The 21,210-nt window shown below is 46.5% G+C and overlaps 1 protein-coding gene across 3 annotated transcripts in view; it reads right to left on the bottom strand.

Moving 5' to 3' along the window:
* Positions 1-21,210, bottom strand: part of CATIP (ciliogenesis associated TTC17 interacting protein) — a 286,772-nt gene that overhangs the window by 70,369 nt on the left and 195,193 nt on the right. For all 3 annotated transcript variants that reach the window (XM_085646977.1, XM_085646978.1, XM_085646979.1), the window contains 2 exons: positions 2,905-3,105; positions 465-520 (listed from right to left, as the gene is read on the bottom strand). In XM_085646977.1, coding sequence (XP_085503103.1) covers positions 465-520; positions 2,905-3,105 — 257 coding nt within the window. The remainder of the gene's footprint in view (positions 1-464; positions 521-2,904; positions 3,106-21,210) is intronic.

The following is a 21,210-nucleotide window of genomic DNA, read 5'->3' as shown; positions in this document are numbered from 1 at the left end:
CCCTACCACATCTACCGCAAAGCTGCAGACATCATCGCCTCCGAGCGTCAACGCATCATCAACCGCTCCTTCAAGACCGCCTCCTTCCCCGACGACTGGAAACACGCCGAGATCAACTCCCTACACTAGCGCCCCAATCTCCACCTCCGATAGACGCTCCCTAAGTTTCTAAAGGACCTTAAGACCTGGCTCTTCAATGGAACTCAGTGAATCTCCAGAATCTGCAGACCGCCCCAGCCCTTTGCCCCCAGCGCCTTGAGACCTGTGAGTAGCTTGCACAATATAAACCCCTGATTGATTGACGGATAATCCTTGCCGGGTGAAAACCTAGTTTGCCTAGCCCTATGTCAGGTGTATTGTTACAAGGGATTCAGTCAACTCCCCTATCTGCCTTAATTCCCGTTGCACATACGTGATAACCTTTTACACTACGCTCCCCTTGTTGACTGTCAACTTCCCATTACCTTCAGATACTCATGGCTGTGCTGCTCCAGAGTTTCAAGGTCCTTTGAAACGTATGCTGAAAAAGAGAGAAGACAAGAAGAGGTTTGAATAAGAAACCAACAGTGTGCATAAAGGTGTGCTTTGAAAAGTAAGAGATGCATTTGATGACAATAAGTAAAAAAATAATACAAGAGGGCCTGACGAATGAGAGCCTTTTTCTGCCTCATTTGAAGTTCATCAACTAAACACAAGAGTTCTTAACAAAAATGGCATCGATCAGTTGCACGAACGAATTCCCAGGGACAAAGCCAGGAATTTAGAAAGAGTGGGCCATTCATACACTTACCTTCTTTCTCTTAGTAGCAGTAAATATTATTAGTACAGCAAGCAGACATACCCACACAGTACCTGCTGGGTAATTCCACGTCACACCAAGCTCTACGTGGTGATACTAAGCTGGCACTGGTGAGTAGGTTCTGGCTGAGCCCTCCCCCTCAAGTGACCCGCTACTCTCCCTTAGGTTTCGATAAAGAGCACAGCCTGATGTACCACTTTGGTTGGGAAAGATAATTGTGGCAAAAATGAGGCTGGTGTAACCCTAAGAACCTTCAGCTTGATTAAAGGGCATCTCTCCACACAGTGGAAAACACAACACTGTCGATGTCTTCCAAAAGACACTTTAGCAGAAGCCGCATACCCTGTCACTTGAACCACGCCTGCCTGAACAACACGGTCCGAACCACAAATGCGTTTTTACAACTTGGTTTGGGGGGGCACTGTTGGCCTGTTGTTGGACTTTAAATCAAACACTTTCCCTACTGTTGAGCATACTGGAGTTGGAATAGTAAATTATTCTTTTCCAAAGTCCAGTACTTTCCTTAGGCAAGTCGCAGCAACGACTTGCATGGTAAGGAAATGCATTGTAAAGGCACATTTGTGGTTCGGACCATGTTGTTAAGGCAGGGGTAGTTAATATCTGCATGGTTCCGACATACTACCTCACTCTGGCTCTGGTCTTTGAGGTGTGGTGAAATGGTTAAGTGAAGTTCACTTTTACCAACTCCATAATGTTTTAAACAAAACAACAAAAGTAAAGTCTTGAAAAAGTATGTTTTGAGGGAAAATAGCTACTAACCCTACTTTAATTATGACCCAAAAAATGTTTTGGTGAGAGAAATTTCCAACAACTTTTTGCGAGCTATTTTGCATAAAGGCAAAGGTTTGCAAAGGTGGTGAACTTTGCAACTTACCAAAATTTGTCATTTTTTCAAATCTTTGCTGGTGAAACTATAACTTTGAGCACTTTTTTCAAACAGCTATTTTTTCTGCTAAATGAAGAGTCCCTCAGATGAGATATCTTGTTAGTACAAATTCAAGAAAAACTACAGTTCATATCCAGCACAATCAGGATTGTTGGTTGAATATTCCAAACCTCCTACCTCTGTAAATAAGCGGACAGGGTTTACAGTTATTCTGGAATTATATCTGAATCCTAAATCCTAATTTGGGAGTTGACTGGTTATGCTGGACACTATTCTTTGTTAAATATCTATAATAACAAAAGCAAAATATCATATTTCTTTACATACTTCTTGCAGTTGTGTGGTACTGGTCGTGACTGTGTTCTGCATTTATCAGATCACAGTATATGTGTATTTTTGTGCCACGTTGATTCATTTTTCCCAGCTTAATAAATGTTCTTACACAGCACAAGCTGCATACTGACTCACCTGCATTCACCCCTCTACAGTCAAGTGAAATAAAGTAAAGTGAGGTGAAGTAATTTTTCATTGAATCATATAGATTAATTAAATAGGAAAGACAGAATTTAAAAAGGGAACATATGTACAACAAAATGGCTGAGTGCAAAGATGCGGCAAATTTGGCAACGCCGCGCTCCGAAATTTTCAGAATGCAGGGTGTGCCGTATTTACTACAATACGGCGCATCCATGTGTTTTTCCTAGCGCTACAATTAGCTCCCTAGCGCCAACGCAGGCACCCTTGCACCATGGAGCAAGTGTGCCTGCATTGCAGAGAACGAGTGTTTATGTGCAGGAAGGTGTCCCTTCCCGCAAACAAACAGTCCATAATACTGATTTGTTACTTCTATGTGTGCTGCCTTCTGCCGCTTTGTAAGTATGGTGCAGGGCATTCCGCACCCAGAATGTCAAAAAAAGTGACGCTCCGGTGGAGCTAGGGGATTGTACATTTGCCTCAAGGTCTCTGGTTCTGAAGTCGGCACCTAAACCCAAGAGCACAAGAATCCGTCTTGTCTGCCGGAAAGCAGACCGTTGCTCACAGCAAAGACATTTTTGCTATAAGCCGACATGTCTCACACTAGTCTTTCACCAGCAAAGACGCTCCACAAGAGAGCCTCTTAGGAGAGACAGTGAAAGATGAAGACAAACAACAGCTCAACCAGATTAAAAGAAAAGAAAAGTGAGTTACTCTTTTCAACCTAGAATTGAGGTCCCACAAGGAATGCCGTCTATGGATCCTTGGCTGGTGGCATGGACCAGGAAACATTCCACCTCCTCCTTCCCGTCCTCTTCGTAGAAGGCCCGCTGCACCGACACGGTGAACTCTCCCACTTCACGCCCACTGTCCGAGATGGTCACCAGGGAATCTGCAAACACACATAACTGCAGCTCCTCGGGGGCTGAGAACAGAGAGGCAGAAGTCAATCATATGTTTGTTGACAGGGGGACAGTGACATTCCAAGGTCTAATGTATTCCATCCCCAATAACACTTAAAATAAAAGCTGCTCAGTTACATTTCAAAAGAAGACCAACTGAATTGCCTTCCCCAGACATGAGATGGACAAGAAAATAACAGATACTGGTTAATGACCATAGTGTATCTCTAGTGAGTGTTGGATGGATTTTTGGGGACAAATTGAGACTGAGAAAGAACACTATGATTATATTGTGTCATGATTACATTTAGGAGCGATGAATAGGAGGTTCTATTTAGTGGCTCTACGCATGGAATGTTTATAGTAGGGTTGGTCGAGTGTATTGATAAGGTATGAGTGGTACTCGTGAGGCTAGAGTGGTAGTGTGATATTTATTCTAAATGGTGGAAGTGGTAGGAGTTCCGATTTGGGAAAAAGGGGGTGGTGATGGACAGAGTTTCTGAATGATGCAGAATACTCTTACCAAGTCAATAGATCATGGTTTTTATCCATCACCATTTTTTAGCTCACTGCACCATCCCCGCTCAGAACCTGGCTACATGCAAATTAGTCTGTACCTGTCCCAGTGCATGATGGGAACAGGGCAAACCAAACTACCAAGCCAATTCTTATACTGGGAAGGAAACAAGCTTCCGGGGACCGGTTTCTGGCATCACAGCCTTCGTCGGCCCGGCTTGCCTGAATCCTGATGGTGCAATGAGCAAGGGACTCACGTCTGAGCATACCCTCCCACACTGAGTGTGGATAAAAACGATTTGGGAAAAAGGGGGTGGTGATGGACAGAGTTTCTGAATGATGCAGAATACTCTTACCAAGTCAATAGATCATGGTTTTTATCCATCACCATTTTTTAGCTCACTGCACCATCCCAGCTCAGAACCTGGCTACATGCAAATTAGTCTGTACCTGTCCCAGTGCATGATGGGAACAGGGCAAACCAAACTACCAAGCCAATTCTTATACTGGGAAGGAGTTCCTTCATCTATTTGGGTGATTAAATGATATTCTGTGTATTTACTATGCATGTATGTAACTTAAAATGCAAAATATAAAATCTGAAAAATAAATAAATAAGACAGATTGTTCTATTTTTTTTTAATGCTTTTTGTGGACATATTGATGTGTTGATTCTATATTTAGAGCTTGTTTTGGAGGCGGATTTTCATGTTTCTCTGGTTGTTCCAAATGCAGCTCCCCACAACACCTGGGCTAACCACCGGAGGTGCCCCAGCCCATTCCTAGGGCGCTACAAGACAGAATATATGCAAATTAGGCCCACTCGTGGGGCATATTGGCGAGCTCCTTTGCCAACCAGTATTTTATTTGCATGTACGCTCACTGTTTTTATTTGACCACGACCTCAAGTTGCAGGTATTTCTTTGTTTCATCCTTATTAGGTCGGGCCTAGCGGCAGCGCACAATCACTGCTCACTCTGCGAGGCATGCTGTAGTAGGGTATGCTGTGGAAGCCTCGTCCATTCTCTGCTCATATTTGTCATTGGCTCTGTGTCATTGTCCTTCTTAAATACTGGCTTCTGATTGGTAAATAGGCTTTTTAACCCCTCCTCGGTACCGCCTTGTCTCCATTTGTTATCGCCCATAAGGAACCTTTTAATAGTTATGCTACACGGTCTGCTTTATCATGGCTGACAGCACTATTTTGTTTATTTAATTAATTTGCAGCATGGTCTGCTCACTTTAGCGGCTGTGCTTGGTTATTTAATTATTTTTCCATTTTCTTCTGCGTGAGGGGACCAGCCGGGGCTAGAGCCAGGCATGTCACACGAGGCTTGGTTCTGTTGTGGTGAAAGGCAGGCACTTTTACCTAAACAAGCATATGCGATGCAATAGGTCTTGCATTTATGGGCGTTAGAGATATTGACATTGCAAACGACAATGCCTTTTTTTCTTCGTTTTTAAAGCATAAATAAAAGGCATTGTCATTTACAATGCCAATGGCTTAAACTTGCGTAAATGCGAGACCTATTGCATTGCAAGTGCTTGTTTTAATGGGGTTCCCCGGTCTCACCCAGGGAAACCACAGTGGCAAAAATCATTCGGGCTGAAGAGTCACCCCAAAGCCCTCCTGACAACCCCGGCTCCCGGCACACAGTGCACCCGGCATCTTGTTTTCTGCTCCTACCGTAGTGGAAGCAACTCCTCTAGGGCTTCCACGGCAGGAGCAGCTCTGTGTACTGCATCTGTGGAGGCGAAGCAGGCATTTACGTGCTGGGCGAAACCGCCCCCTCCCCAAATTTAGGCAGTGTTAATAAATGCCTTGTCTTGGGACAGCTGAGGCGCTATGCATATGCATGACAATGCATTTCTGTAAAGTGATGCAGAGCACCACTCTGAAATGAGTTAGTTTAATGCCTGATGCGTGGTACTTGGCAGGACTTGCAAACACAGGCACCGTGCTCAGCGGGATGGGATCCCAGAGTCAAGAGAACAGTTGCGAAAGACCCCAGGGAGATGGGGCCCCGGGGCAGAAAAGAGGCATGAGGAGGGGACTGCATGCACGCCTCCGTCCTAGGGAAATATATAATGAAAGCTGGACTGACCCTGGGGCCTGCACCACTACGGGGTACTTTTAAGAACATCGGGCAGAGCATCACACACTAGTTATCAGATGTCCGTTTTAAAAGAGGAAAAAGTGAAAGATTGATATCTCAGGCCCGCTGGGCCCCTTCTCTCTATTTTTGGCTCATTTTGCTCCTGGAAGTCAGGCCTAGAAACCAGTAGCATTTCTTCAATTGTTTGGCCTCTAAATGGGCACATTTCACTGGGAGATGGATTTTGCATGCTCCCTGTGGTAGCCATCTCGTCTGCCTGGCTTTTGGTGCATCTTGCACAACCCCTCTGCTACCAACCAACAGAACACTCCCCTACCCACACTACCAAGGCAGCATGGCCTCCTTGTCATCTTGCAAGGAACCTGTGGGGGAAGGGCAATCCAGGGCTTTTTTCTCAACAGGTCCTCAGGTGGCAATACTGGCCGATGAGAGACCCATGCTAGTCTTGGGGGTCAGCTGGATTCAAAGTCCTTATTCCATCCTTTCAGTGTATCAGATGGCTTCTCCATCCAGCTGGGCATTATTTCTGCCATCATCATCTCCCAGGCCCATGGTATTCTCTACTGTCTCTCCCTTGTGCAGGGGTTTTTAAGGCGAGGTTGAAAGTTAAAGGGGCCAGGCACGCCTGGACAATGCAGCGATGTCACTTCATCCCATCACCACTGTCCCAATCCTCCTGAACAGTATTCTGGAAAATCCAAAATGGCGACTTCAGGTTTTCTCAGGAAAGAGCTCCTATGAGGATCTCACTCAGCTCTCCGCCTAGCTGACATAATTGACTGATCTCTCCCACAAAAAATCCAAAGGCAAGCCCCTCCAGTGTTGGCTCTAGATATCTGGGCTCCCTCCTCTGTTCTAATTGGCCTGTGCTGGGACAGTGGATGGTGACAAGCTAATTATCAGATTGAGATTCCACCCACACCCCTTCCTTTCCCAGTAACTCAGTCACTGATAATTGCTCCTTTTGTGAGGGGGAGGTCTTTGTTCCCTCTGCTCTGGAGCCGAATATTTAACTTGGCCCAGGAGGAGGTGGAACAAAGGCCTGTAATCTGACTATGACCTGAGCAACAGAAATATGATTTTTTTTAGGTCCCATAAGATGTATATGTAGTGTGTTGGGGACTGCAAGTTCAAACCCACTGTGCAAGTCTTACCACAGATTGTTACCTTGTTTGACATGGTAGGCCTAAGTGGAGTGAAACTGTACTTTAAGGAGGATTTTGCTTATATGTATAATACAGTAGAAACACCACATACTTTCACTAAGCACTACAGACTTACTCTATGACTGCCCACTTATATTGTAAGATCAGTATCATATTATAATGCCAGTACCAATTCTTGCATAGTCCCTTCTGCACCAGGCTACCTGTGTGCAAATATCTGACTGCACATGACTGTCGTCTCATGCGAGCAGCCCACACACATGTGAAAACCTATACACGTGTAACCAGCCAGTGCCCTAACCCTAGCTGTGCATCAGTGACCTTATCTTAAAAGGTGGACACTGGTGGTTAAAACGCTTAGTCCAATTACTGTGAGTGAGACTTAGGTAGCGAGACTTACCCACAGTAAAAGTAAAAAAATGGTTAGCCATTTGCAAGAAACCCTGGTAGACTAAACGTGCAGAACCCATTTGCTGTAGCCTAAATCCACCAAAAATACAACAGGCAGCAAAAAAATAATGTATCCTTTGATGTGACAGAAAGGAATACTTCTCAAGTGAGAAAAATCCATAGAACTTGCAAGACTGATCAAATAAGAATTAAAAGTAGTAAACACTCGCTGTCATGGCGCTGCAGCGGCCGGCAATCTGCTGCCACTGCCTGAAGACGTGGCCTCAGACAATTGGGACGTCTCACACTACCCACATGACGTGTGCTGAGAGGATCACTGCAGCTCCGGTGGATAGCTTCATCCCATCTCTCCACATATCTTGCGGCTGCCAATCCACCAGTGCAGTCCTCCGGGTTCTCACTCTTTCTTTTGGGGATGGTGGCGCAGGCAGTGTTCCTACCCAGGTCAGCACCTACTTCCTAGCATCCATCAACATTGACCGCTGGGAAGGATAGCAACAGCCCAATCCAAGATGGCCACCTACTATCACACTCCAGGCTTCCTGTTTTAGACTATAAAATGAAGCCATTCCTTCTACTCCCTGTGTCACAATGCTTTGAGTAGTGGTTTGCATCATGTTTCTCATTCCTGGCTCAGTCCTGGGGTTTTCTCTTACTCCTGTGCCAGTTTGTCCTCTTCTTCCATTCTTAATCCTGCCTTAGCCTTTGGATTTCTAGTACATCCATTGCTGCTCAGCCTGTTAGCCCCTCCTTAAAATCCTGGAAGGTAAAGTTCCACAACATGGTTCTAGCTGGCATCTTCCAACAACAAGTTCGCCATCCACCTCTGAAGCCCTCTTCTCCAGTCATCAGAAGGTTTTTTGCCCAATGTATTACCTCATTGCAGCTCCTTCTGAAAGGCAAAAACTGCTAGGCATTTGTCTGTGTCAGCGGCACCATGGCTACTGGAAGGGGTTGCCCCTACCTCTGGCAGATCAAGTCAGTAAAGACAAGGTCACCCAGGCTCAGAAGAACCTCCATAAAATCTTCGAAGCATCAACCCTGAACAGTTTACGATGCTTACTTTTCAGTCTTGAGGAAGAACTGTATGAGGCTCATGCCTTAGCCCAGACGTCAGCAATAAACTCAAGAGTGGCAACAGCTGCAAGATGAAAACCTGGATCTATGTCAGGCTCTTGCAGTCAAAAGTACTGATGTCCCAGTGGTTTCTTGTGCAACACCTCGCTTCTTTGGTGATGCCAAAAAAATAACGAAATACTTGGACTCTTTAACCGTGTTCTTTGCCTCTTGTCCATGTCAATTTTCCCAAAACTGGGCAAAGGTGAGATGTCTTATTAGTGCCTTGCCTGGTTCAGCACCACCCTGGGCGACATCTCAGGTAGATTCTGACAATCTCAGCCTGTCAAAGTATTCCACTTTATAAACAGCATTCAAGTGGATGTTTGAAAGGCCAGACCTAGGATTGTTGGCAGAGGAGACCCTCTGCAACATCCAACAGGGTGGACAAGGTGCCCAAACTTACATAATAGAATTTCGTTAACTTGCCGCTGCAACTACATAGGTGCAACAGACCTTAGTAATCCTATTCCACAGGGGTCTTAGAGATGAAATCAAGATTGAGTTGGTCAACTCCATCCAACCAGCCTGTTTCCCTGTTTCACCTGTGAGAATGCAAAAAGGACAGACTGAAGACTCGGGTTTCTACAGCCGTTGGAAGTTCTCGATTTGCCTCTTGTATGGCTGAAACCACTACTGAAGAGACTTCATTATAGCCTAAAGAAGAGCCTATGTAGATTGGAATGTCCCGAGGATCGCTGTCTGAGACCGAGAGGAAACACTGTCGCAAGCACTGACTGCGCAAGTTTTGTGGTTCTTCCGAACATTTGATTTGTTCTTGTCCAATTCGTCCACAAAGGCTTTCCAGAAACACCATGTCCCATCCCTCTTGAAAGGAGATATAATGGTAGGACCTCAAGTCCCTTTGGTTGAGGCCCCTGGTAATCCCTCCTTTTCACTTTTTCTTTTACTGATCTTAGTCGGGCTGCTTGATGCAAAAATTATGAAAGAATCAGCCCTTTTAGATTGTGGCATCAGTGGATAATACTTGGACGAAAGTTGGGCAAAGGAAACAAATGATCCTTGCTTAATGAGTCCCCAGAGCATTGATGGAACACCTTTAGCCTCTGGTCCAGTCAATGAAATGACAGTTCTATTGAAGTTGGCATGTGACATACATCAAGAGACTATTTCTTATGACATTACTGCTTCATTCATACACACAGTCATTCTAGGAGTGCCATGGCTGGTACGTCAGGTTCATAATCCATATACCAATTAGGTGACCTGAACAATTTCGGTGTGGTAGATTGGAGTGGAGTAGGGTAGATAGGCGAGGTAGATTGGAGTGGGGTATATAAAACTGTAGTAAATTGGGGTGGACTTGGGTAGACTGGGTTCGAGTGGGGTAGACTGGAGTTGAGTGTGGTAGATTGGGGTGAACTAGGGTAGGGTGGAGTGGGATAGGTGGGAGTGGAGTGGGGTAGATTGGAGTGGAGTGGGTAGGTTGGGAAGAGTGGTGAGGGTGGAAAGGGGTAGATTGAAGTGGAGTCGGGTAGACTGGAGTGAAGTGGAATATGGAGTAGTTTGAAATGGGGTAGATTGGAGTGGGGTAGAGTAGAGTGGGGTAGAGTGGAGTGGGGTAGAGTGGAGTGAGGTAGGTTGGAGTAGTGGGGTGTATTAGGTAGATTGAGTAGAGTGGAGTAGATTGGGGTGGAGTGGGATAGATTGAAGTGTAGTGAGGTACATTGTGGTGGAGTGGGGTAGACTGGAGTGGAGTGGGGTAGATTGAGGTGGAGTGGGTAGATTGAAGTGTAGTGGGGGTAGATTAGACTTGGTACGTTGTAGTGGAGTGTGGTAGATTGGCTCATAGTGGAGTGGACTGGGGTAGACTGGGGTAGAGTGGAGTAGATTGAAATGCAATGGTGTGGGATGGGGTAGAGTGAGGTAGACTGGAGTGGGGTAGATTGGGGTAGATTGAAGTGGAGTAGAGTGGGGTAGATTAGAGTGAAGTAGAGTGGGGAAGATTGGAGTTAAGTAGAGTAGATTGGGGTGGGGTGAAGTAGAGTGTGGTGGGGTACATTGAGAGGAGTGAGGTGGTTTGGAGAGGAAGAAGGTAGATTGGGTCGTAGTTGAGTAGATTGTGGTAGATTAGAGTGGCATGGCATAGGATGGGTGGAGTGGAGTGGGGTACAGAGAAGTGGGGTAGATTACGGTGTAGTGTAGTGGGGTGGATTGGAATGGAGTGGGGTAAATTTGAATTGGGTAGAATGAGGGTGTGTGGGGCAGATTGGGGGAGAGGGGCAGATTGGGTGGATTGGAGTGTGGTATATTGGGTGGACAGCAGTGGAGTAGATTGGAGTAGAGTGGGTGGATTGGAGTGGAGTGGGGAGATTGGATTGTAGTAGAGTAGTTTGGAGTAGAGTGGAGTGGAGTGGGAGAGGTGACATGGGGTAGAGAGCAATGAAGTGGGGTAGAGTGGAGTGGAGTAGATTGGGGTGGAGTGGAGTGGGTTACATTGTGGTAGAGTAGAGTGTAGTGGATTGGGGCAGACTGGAGTGGAGTGGGGTAAGTGGTGTGGCGCAGAGTGGCGTAGAGTAGAGTGGCATGCTGTGTCGTGGAGTGAAGGTTTTAAAGTGGAGGGTTGTGGAGTTGAGTTGCATATCGTAGAGTGGCTTACAGTGGAGGGACTTCGAGTGGAATAGTATGTGGTGGAGGGGAGTATTGTAAAATGCAGTTTATAGAGTGGAAGGGCATAGAGTGTTGGAGAGTGGAGTTGTGTACAGTGGAGTGGGGTAGTGTGGAGTATGCATGGTGTGGTAACACACTGTCAATATAGACAACACATTTTCATTGAAAATTCCCATTATATGTGCAGCAACATACAGTTTTACTGCGCACAAATGATGGTGGGAAATGTCATCACCTAGTGTACTGATATGTTTTTATCGTATTGAAAATTTTGTTTACACCACACTTCAGAATGAAAATTGGCCTAGCTGTAGTACAGGTAAGTTTCAATTCTATTAAGGACACGGAGGAGAGGATTATGCCTTCTTCCTTTGCTTTATTTTTTATTTACAGCCGCTATTTTTAAAACAATCATAACTACATTTACCATGAACAGCAGGGAAAGAAAGAGTTTTAACACAAGTCATTTCACGCTGTCTGCACTCCAGTCCCCAGTTAGTCCTTCCACTCTGTTTACTTCTCCTCTTTCTTCACACAAACCATTGCCTGTCGGACTTTACGCATCATGTTTGGATCCATTGTTTCCTGAAAAAATAGGCAGCATCCGAGAACCGTACCGGAATGAGTTAAGTGTCAGAACAACACCAGATAACATCACATACATGACCAAGCCATTGGATAAGCATAAACAACATTTCAAGGGACCTCATGAAACAATTACTTACACCAGAACGGGGAGGGTCCACGTCCTCAGTAGTCATGGGCGGGATAAACCTCGCCTCTGTGCCCTCAATAGAATTGAAACTTACCTGTACTACAGCTAAGCAAAGTTTCATTCTATGTCAGGACCAGAGGCTCAGATTATGCAAGTTCAAAGCTTGTCAACCACCAACTGCGCCACTTCCAAAACTGTCTTAAAATAAAACCTCTTAAAGGTAGAATCTGAGGACCAATTGGCAGCGCACATCAGGTCTTTCAACCGCGCTCAGAGTAAAAATGTCAGGGTTGGAGGAGAACCGGCCGGTCGAGCAGCCCCTGCCACAACCGGTCCCCTGAAAAACCCGAGAGGACTTTGCGTATGTTGGACTGGGCTTTGTCCTGTGAGGTCAACGTCACCATAAACTTGACAAGTTCCTTGACGAACGGGTCACCAAATAAACCACCCTGGGCCCCGCTCCAGCTTCCGAGGAAGCCAGGTCTCCCAACTTTGGGTCCACCTTTATAAGGAGGGAATGCCGTCTTTCTTTTTAGAGCGTGCAATTTGCATTCCTCAATATCAGAAAAAGAGGATTATTCATTATGGAAACACAGGGTTCAATCACACCCTGATATTCCAACTGGTTAAGAACTTCATGTACGGACGCTTTTGCATCACGTTTTATTGGATACTGGGGCTGGGGTTGCGGTGTAGAATGCAAAGGAACTACATGCTTAGGCAAATCTCTGTCCCAACCTGCCTGATTGTGAAATAATGCGGGGAGCAAGGGCTAATGCCCACTCCAATGCGTATGCAAGTTTAGTTTCTTCTGGGACATATTGCAAAAAACTCTGGAGAATAACAGCCTCCCCTTTAGAGAAAAAGAGGTGAGATTATCCTAAAAGCCTGCTTTAATAGTGTGTTTAATATCACCTTTAATTTGGAGGTCTATGCCATCAAGCCTATCAGGGGAAGAAACACGAGTGTCAGCTGTTTCCACTGTAATGAAAGTATCAGTTGCTTTCGCCTCCAGACGCTGGTGGAGTATCTTACGCACTATGGTAACCTCTGCTGTGCTGTCGAGGAGGGTCACCGCCCAACTCCTGTCAAGTAGCAGGGTTCTCACCCTCTGGGGCATACTTTGCTGTCAAAGCAGCAAAATTTTTCTTCTGAAATGGGGCACGATATGGAGGTGGTCCCTCCCGTTTGACCTTCACGTCTAACTGGCGCTGCGGGTCATGTCTGGTTTTCATAGACTTACCTTGTCTGCAATCCTGACATACCCCTCCACCGAACTATTGATCCGACGATTCGAGAAAGGAACGAGGGGAATAAGGATCAGGGACCTGGAACCTCTGTGGTGTCTTAATTTTAGAGTGGTCGCAGAAATCATATCTAAGTTCAGAAGCGTCAGGTGAAGGCAAACACGCACGAGAACTAGGCTTCTGTTGTTGCTGCCGCTTGTTCCAAGCCTTATTAGGAAAGACTGGATGACCCTCCTTTTCCAGAGGGGGTTTAATCTGCACCTGAGCAAAAGTTTGCAAAAATAAAGCAACATAGTTAGGCCTTGGCGGAAAACGACACTATGCTCGCGGAGTGTGTGTAGTTTGCGCAACTATGCGCTACGCAAATCACACGTAGCACAGTGCAAAAACACATAGCATAGCGGGCATTTTTTGCTCGCTCGCGGTCCTCAACGTCAAGTTGGCGACCGCAAGCGAGCAAAATCAAAACCAACATCCCGGCGAGACTTTTTCCTCGTTCGCGATCGGCAAAATCAAGTTGCCGATCACAAGCGTGGAAAATAAACCTCCCGGTGAGATTCTCAACACGGGATGGTCAGGTTTCTCATTGCGAGTGGTCGCGTATGCTCGCGACCGCTCGCGATGAGAAACTACCAGTCCGTGTTGAGAAACCTGCCGCTCGAGTACAAATCTACTCGAGCGGCAGAAAACGACAGCTTGCACTGTGCATGATGCTGTTCGCAATGATTGCACAGTGCGATCAGCATTTCCCTACCGCACTACGCAGTTCGCGTAGCTACACGTAGCGTGCAGAGTGCAAAGTACACTTCGCACAGCTACGCGTAGCTACGCGTAGCGGGACTACGCAAGCTACGCCCAGGGTTAAACGTAGTAACAGCGCAAAGCTGCATCATGGAGGCAGGGCTCATGCCTTAGTAGTGTCGACACTGTCCCCAACGGCCAAGTGACAGAACACAATGGCACGCTGTGCCCAGCCTGAGAGCACCTTTGGGGAAATCAGTGTTCCTGAGGCCTTACCCAACTTGGCCATATCAAGGATTTTGGTTACAGGACCCACCGCATCCAAGAGCTTGTCCTAGCAGGCGCGCCAGGACCAATCAATAACCTTCTTAGGGTCCTTCACAAATTTGGCCAGGAACGTTGCCATCTTTGGGTCTATCTCGGAAGTAAGGGCAACTTTCCCTTCTTAACTGGGGTGAGGGCACTCCACCCGGAGGGGGTTGTGAGCGTCCTTTTCTGTGGGCTTGTGTAGACGGCTGGCAACATACTTGGCCACCTTGTCACCCAGGAATCAGTCCGTTTATCTGGGCTGGACAATGACATCTGGATCTAATGTGTTTGAGACACCCCCTGGGGCAGGAGGGGTGGTGGCTGGGAGCCATGGTCTAGAGGGAACTGCATTCTCATCCGTGTCCCCAGGGGAGTCCCCAGTGTCAAGGGGGTCAGGGGAGGCGGTATGTGGAGGAGCTGTCAGCGGGGGCCGTGGGCACTGGCTGCGGGGAAGCTACATTAGAAAAGCCGGTTTTAAATGCACAAAAGTGTCTGCGTCCACCCCCCGGGATACACTGCTTCTTTGAGGAGGGGGGGATCATCCTGAGGTACCGGGGATGCCTGAGGGGGAGCTGGTGCGAGAGTAAACAATTTGGCACATTCCTTCGCAATCTGCGCTGAGAGGCACTGCTCAAAGGGCTCCATTGGTTGATTTACAGCCCAATAAATTGAGTTGTCCACTGCCTGGTCAAATTCGTCATCCCAAGGGAGGTAGGACAAGGGGTCCTCCTCCTGGAACTGATCCTGCTCTGATTGCATGACAGGTAGGTACTGAGACTCCAAGAACAAACTCACTGTACGTAATAGGCGGTTCAGTGTGGGTCACCAATTTAAAATGCACAGGTGTCACAGGATTTAACTGGGAGGGAGCCCAGGTGTATTTCGGTGGCCAAAGGCGCACAATTTATAGGACCAATCCCAGGGACACAACAGCCCTATACTATGACTGGGCAGCCACCTGACACAGTGTCCCACACGGCACCAGTAGGTGCCCTTACGACCCCTCAGGGTGTTCAGCACACAATACAGACCCCTACTGGGGAATAGAAACCATCAAGGGAAACTCAGACCCGCTTAGGGTGTCACTTGGGTGGCAGGGGCCAAGGCTGGACTCTCTGAAGGGCAGCGCTCGTCAGCACTCTATCTCCAGTGCCTGGCTTGTGCTGCCCATTGAAAGGGCACAACACCCACAGGTGGTGGGAGGACCTCACCTCAATTTGGTCTGGGCAAATGTCACGCAAGGTACGCCAATGCATCCCGCGACTGCAGGGAATCTGTTAAAAAAAGAATACAGTGCAAGTGCATTAAAAACACTGCAAATAATTACATTTCCAACCCCCAAACAGGAGAAAACAAAAAAAACTACTTAACTTGCTGCTGCGCAGCGGAGAAAGAGGAGGAGTAAACAGAGTGGAAGAACTAACTGGGGACTGGAGTGCTGACAGCGTGAAAGGACTTGTGTTAAAACTCTTTATTTCCCTGCTGTCCATGGGAAATGTAGTTTTGGTTGTTGTTTGAAAAATAGCTGCTGGTAAAAATAAGGCGAAGGAAGAAAGCATTACCTGAGCCTCCGATCCTGACATAGAATTACAAAAAGATGTTACTTCATTTGTACTTTTCCAATACTGATATATTCTGAAACATTAGCACAGTTCATTTTTGTTGTCTGCTAGAAAAAATAACATCCTTCACCCTCTCCTCTCACATGGGTACTCAGCAGGATTGTCACATAAATTCTCTCACTTTGTAGTCAGAGAAAGAAAAGTAAACACTGAGCACCCTCAGAAGACAGAGCTTGCCTGCCATTTGACCTCTGTCTTTGAATGAGCAGCAAATGTGACAAGGTAAGAACAAGAGTTAAAGGCCTGTTTACAGAAATTGAATACTCAGAAGGATACAGTAAACAAAGGATGTTCAAGCGAGCAAGGGACAAACGCAAGCTGGACATCCTAAAGGCCTTAAAGACAGCAAATAGAAAGCAAGCAACTGTGAATTCCAAAACACAAAGCCAATAGTAAACAATGGGTGAAATCCAGTCCCAGGGAAGCTTTCAGAATGCCCACAAGAAGTCGTACGCAAACAAGACAGCTGTGACTGGCTGACTCATGTCAATGAAACCCAATGTTTCTTTGGGTTTGCCAGTTTTTATCAGCAGTTTATTGTTAACTTTCCCATCTAACAAGCAATGTCTCCGGAGTCCTAATAAAGGAAAATGTGTAGCGAAGATTTCAGATGGGACTCCTAAGCTGAAGAAGGCCTGAAACATGCCTTTACTCAAGCTCCAATTTTACAGCATCCTGATCGAACTAAGAGAAATATGTTGTTCAAACTGATGTCCCGGATCGGGCCATCGGCACAGATCTCCTGCAGCTCCAAGAGCATGACTGGTTAGAACTTTCCATTTTCTATATGTCAAACATTCTATCAGATTCCATAAGAAATTCATCTATCCTTGAAAGGTAAATATTGGCTATGAAGATATCCTGTTCTGAATGCAAACATTTCTTGATAGGAAATTGACAGTCCTTTGAAATCTGAACAGACTATTAAAATCCTCAGTGTCTCAGGAATTTGCATTGGGCATATTTTTTCCATTAGTATGACTTTTTTATTACGCACATCCCTGGCTCTTAGAATTCTCTAGCAGACACTTTTTCTCGCAGGTATTCAAAATCTTTGCCTATCTATTGTCAAAATGTTCTCTCTCGACAAGGAATAATTGGACCATTAGACGTAATGTCTATCCTTCAAGATTCTGAGAAAGGGATGAAGCTTAAATATATAATTAAAGTTGAATTGGAAAGTATGTCCATTTTTCACACTTCTTAATTAAAGCCTTATCGTGTAGATCATTTTAGATGACTTATTTTTCTGCCATCACCAGTCTTGGATAAATGGTGTACCAGAAGTTAAAGTACAGGAAACCTGCAATTCACAGACCTTTAAAAAGAACCTGCAATTTCTAATTCATTGAAAGTGTTACCTGGCTAGTAAAACATCCTGGGAAGATGCGGCCTCTGTTAAACCTCCAGTTCTGATACAAAGATTTTGTTATAGAAAATTCCCGGATAAACCCAAACCTCTGGAGGGGGATTCATGCTGCTGAAGCGACCAGTGTCCCACCTGCCATTACCAGAAGATGCAGTATCAGGCGTGCTGGATATCTCCCTGTTCCCAAGCAGCGCATGCTGGGTGGATCACTACAGCTCCAGTGGGTCGCCACAGCCCACCTCTCCACATACCTGGTGGCAGCCATCCTGCTGGTGCATTCCCTCAGTCATCACTCTTTCCTGTGGGGCAGACAGCACATGCAATGTTCAAGCACAGGTCGGACTCTGCTTCCCGGGGACCCTCAACATTGAGTGCTGAGAAGGATATCTACCGCCCAATCCAAGAAGGCTGCCTTACTATTAAGCTCCAGGCTTCTTTTCCCAATCCAAGATGGAGACTTGTGTTGTTCAGCTCTACTAACGGTTTGAAGACTGCTTAGGTCTAGATTTTCAATCCCTCCATTCCTGCTCAGCCTATTGGTCCCTGATATCTGCCTACACACACAGGCACATTAGTTATATGCAAATGAACATCTTCAAAGGTCAAGGCCTTAAATGAACAAGTATAACATGAAATGCACACTTTTAGCCTTACATGCCAGAATACTTCCTGACAGCCCAAGCACAAAAAATCAAATGCCCAGATAAAGCATCAAAAGGCACAAGCATGGCATCAAAGACCCAGGGAAAGCATCAAAGGCCCAGGCACATTAACATGCATCTGGGTATAGTTTAAAATGTAGTGAAACAATCTTATGCCCACGAACAAGTAGTACATGACCATGTACAGCTTTATATGCCCACTGCAGCCTCTTTATACTTGGGTATAAACTATATTGCCTATTGCAGCCTCATAATATACAAGAGTAGCCTCAAATACCCTGTCCAGCCTGACAAAAGCAAATAAGGACACAGTGGTGATGGAGGAAATATGGGGCAAAGCAGCACCCCTTTATGATAAAAGTAACAACCGTCAAACTGACAGCTGAGGTGTGCACTGGCACAGAAGTGTGTGATGGAAGCTTGATTCCAGTGCTCCAGTCCAGGTTTTGGATCTCGTGACCACGACAGCAGAGCGTGCGAACGAGCGAGCAGCGGAGCAGGAAGAGCCGTGCGCCGCAGGAGGAAATCGCCGAAAAACACCGGACTTGGGAGCTAAAGCCGCGTGGAAAGAGGGGGTCGCGGTGCCCGCTGCCAGGGTGAGTGTGTGCGGACAGCAGACATCGGATACTGGGTAAAACCTGCGGAGCCATCATGGCAAAACGCCAACCACTATCCGTCAACCGCCCCTCCCCCTCCCCCCTTCTCTCCGGCTCCATCCACCAGCTCTGCCTGCCAGCTTGAGCTCTATCTCGCATAAAAACTCCCGCTAATCCGCCGCTAATCTGTCGCTGACCCCCAGCCACCGCCTGCCAAAGTACCACCTCACATATTGCATTTGAAGAGGTAAAAGATTTGGGACTGTGGACTGTGGTCTTTGGACCTTTGGACCTTGGTCTTTGGATTTTGGGGGGAAAAAAAATCTCGCGCTGTCAGTGATCGTGACCGTGGGAGGCAAGCGCGTCTGCCCTTTAGCAGGCGGCCGCAGCAAGTGCGTGCCCCTGGCGTCTTGCGGAGGCAGCCTGAATAGTTCAGGTGCAGCCAGCAACTCAACCTTGAGAGCCCCGCTTGCCCCTCCCTTTTTCTAGCCCATCACCGCTTATGCTCCAGCTTGCCACCACCACACCGCTCCACAGTACACATCTAAACAACTTCACACCACCTTAGTTGATGTCCTAAAGCAAGCCTGACAACGACTCCAATGACAACACACCGACTTGACTCGAACTAGCTATAGACTCTAGGTGAAATTTGCTGTGCTCAACTGACAGACTACCATCACCGGCAACCAATAAACAGGCAAAAACAGGAAGCCAGGGTGCAGGATTGGAGTTATCAAGACCCTTCCTCAGCTGCTCTTTGCAGTGCCAGTCACCCAGCCAACCCACCGTCCATCACTCATCATTTATCACCCATCAGTTCCCAAGTGGGACAGATAACTGTCAAAACAGCAAAACAGCAACTCAATCACCAAAGCAAGCAAGCGGACGCGCGATCAAAACGAGGGCTTTTTTAAAGACTGCGCAACTGCCACGGCTGATATTTTAATTAGAATTGGGTGTAACTGTTTTTAAAACTTGATGATATAAATTGCTTTCTTGCACTGTTTGCAATATAGCCTACCTTACATTAGGCTACTCTCCCCGGTCCACCGCGGCATTAGTCGATTGAGTGGAGGGAGAACAGCGCGATTTCTGGTTTTGGGAGGTTGGCGTTTTAGCGGCCCCTGCCCCTATAAATCCGGATTTCCGGCCAAACGCGCAGCTGGCGCACCAGTGGCGCGCCAAAGGCAAGCCCATCTGCACCAATCAGCGTCCAGGAGGCAGCCTGGGCGGGAAATGCTGCCGGTGTCACTGTCCCTCACGGTGAGCATATCATTTACAGTAGGGCAGATTTAAGGAGGTGCGCTCCCCTATTGGACTGTCATAGCCGTATTGAGCAGATTGGGGACAGTATCACCCTGACGTGCAACCGTTGCAATTGGACTACTACAACATGCTCAGATAGGAATATTGCGGCCAATGCTAAGGGGATGGACACAAGTACCTTAATGTCTGGGACTCGAAGGCAAGAGAGTATTAGAGCATTCTTACTTAATGTACGCTCTCTAAATAAGAACAATCAACATATATTTGACCTAATACAAGAGTCCAAGTTAGACAACCTATTCCTGACTGAGACATGGCTCACAGAAACATCTAATCCCACAATAGCTATACCTCCTGGCTACTCCATCCTGAGAAGGGACCGTACCATGGGGAGGAGGGGGAGGAGTTGCAATAATCACCAAAAATGACATCTCGGTCAAAACAATCCCCATGGACGAGATAGATGAGGCAGAGTGCCTCAGTTTTCACTGTACACTCTCCGCCCATAAATCTCTAGCGGGAGTCCTAATTTATAGACCCCTGGCCACGCAGGGACTTTCTTGAGAAATGTTCCCAACGCAATTGCACCGTTAGTCTCCAGACTGAAACACTTCTTGGTCCTAGGAGACTTTAGTGTCCATATGGACAATCTAGATAGCTCGGATACCATCGCACTACGTGAGACCCTTGAGACCATGAACTTATCCCCCTATGTGTCTATGCCTACCCATGACAAAAGCCACACGTTAGACCAAATCTTTTCTAATATTTTAATACAAACAGAGAAACCTATCCCCTTAGTCTGGACAGATCATTTCTTGATAGGCTTAAAGATACTTAAACTAACGAAACCCGCACACATCCCGGAGAAGTGGCCACCTTTTACATCAAGACCCTTCCATAAAATCACCCCTGATGCCCTGAGCATAGAGCTCACTTTACATCCCCTTTCCATGAGTAGTAAGAGAGGATGACGCCGTTAACCTTGAGAACTGGATAAAGCAAGGTTTCTGGACTCTTGCCCCGCAGACCTCACGACCCTGTCAACCAACAAGGAAATCCGTGCCTTGGTTCAATGAAACCCTGAGGAAATGCAAGAGCTCTTGCAAACGCTTGGAAAGAGAGTGGAGGAAATCTTTTACCACAGACAGTAAAGAATTATATAAAAAGGCGCTAAAAATGTATCACAATAGAATCCTGGAGGAAAAGAAAACCTTCTTTTCAGCCAAAATTGAGGCATCCAGGAATAGGAGCAAGGACCTTTTTTAAATCGTGAAACACTTTACCTCTCCCAAACCAGCTGTCACTAAATGCACCTTGTCGGATAACTGGACAAGCCAGCTAGCATATTTCTTCCATGAGAAAATCTCTGGTATCCAAACATCATTTTCAGCTTCTCATGTGACGCAGGCCGATCCTCCCTCTGAATCTCTTACCCTCACCCCGGCAAGTAATGCTACCTTCTTCCAGTTCCCTCCCATTACTTTAGAGGAATCCTTGAAGATAATGAAACATTTACAATCCAGCTCTCCCTCCGACCCATGCCCTGCAAAAACACTAGCTGCTATAGCTGAGATTATTAACCAAGGTCCATGTGGTTTTGAACCTTTCATTGAGCAGTGGCCCGGTTCCCTCTATTTA

Source organism: Triturus cristatus, chromosome 3_2 (genome assembly GCF_964204655.1).
Source record: "Triturus cristatus chromosome 3_2, aTriCri1.1, whole genome shotgun sequence".
NCBI classification, from domain to species: domain Eukaryota; kingdom Metazoa; phylum Chordata; class Amphibia; order Caudata; family Salamandridae; genus Triturus; species Triturus cristatus.
The sequence above is the reverse complement of the archived record's forward strand: the minus strand, read 5'-3'. Positions and strand labels throughout refer to the sequence as shown.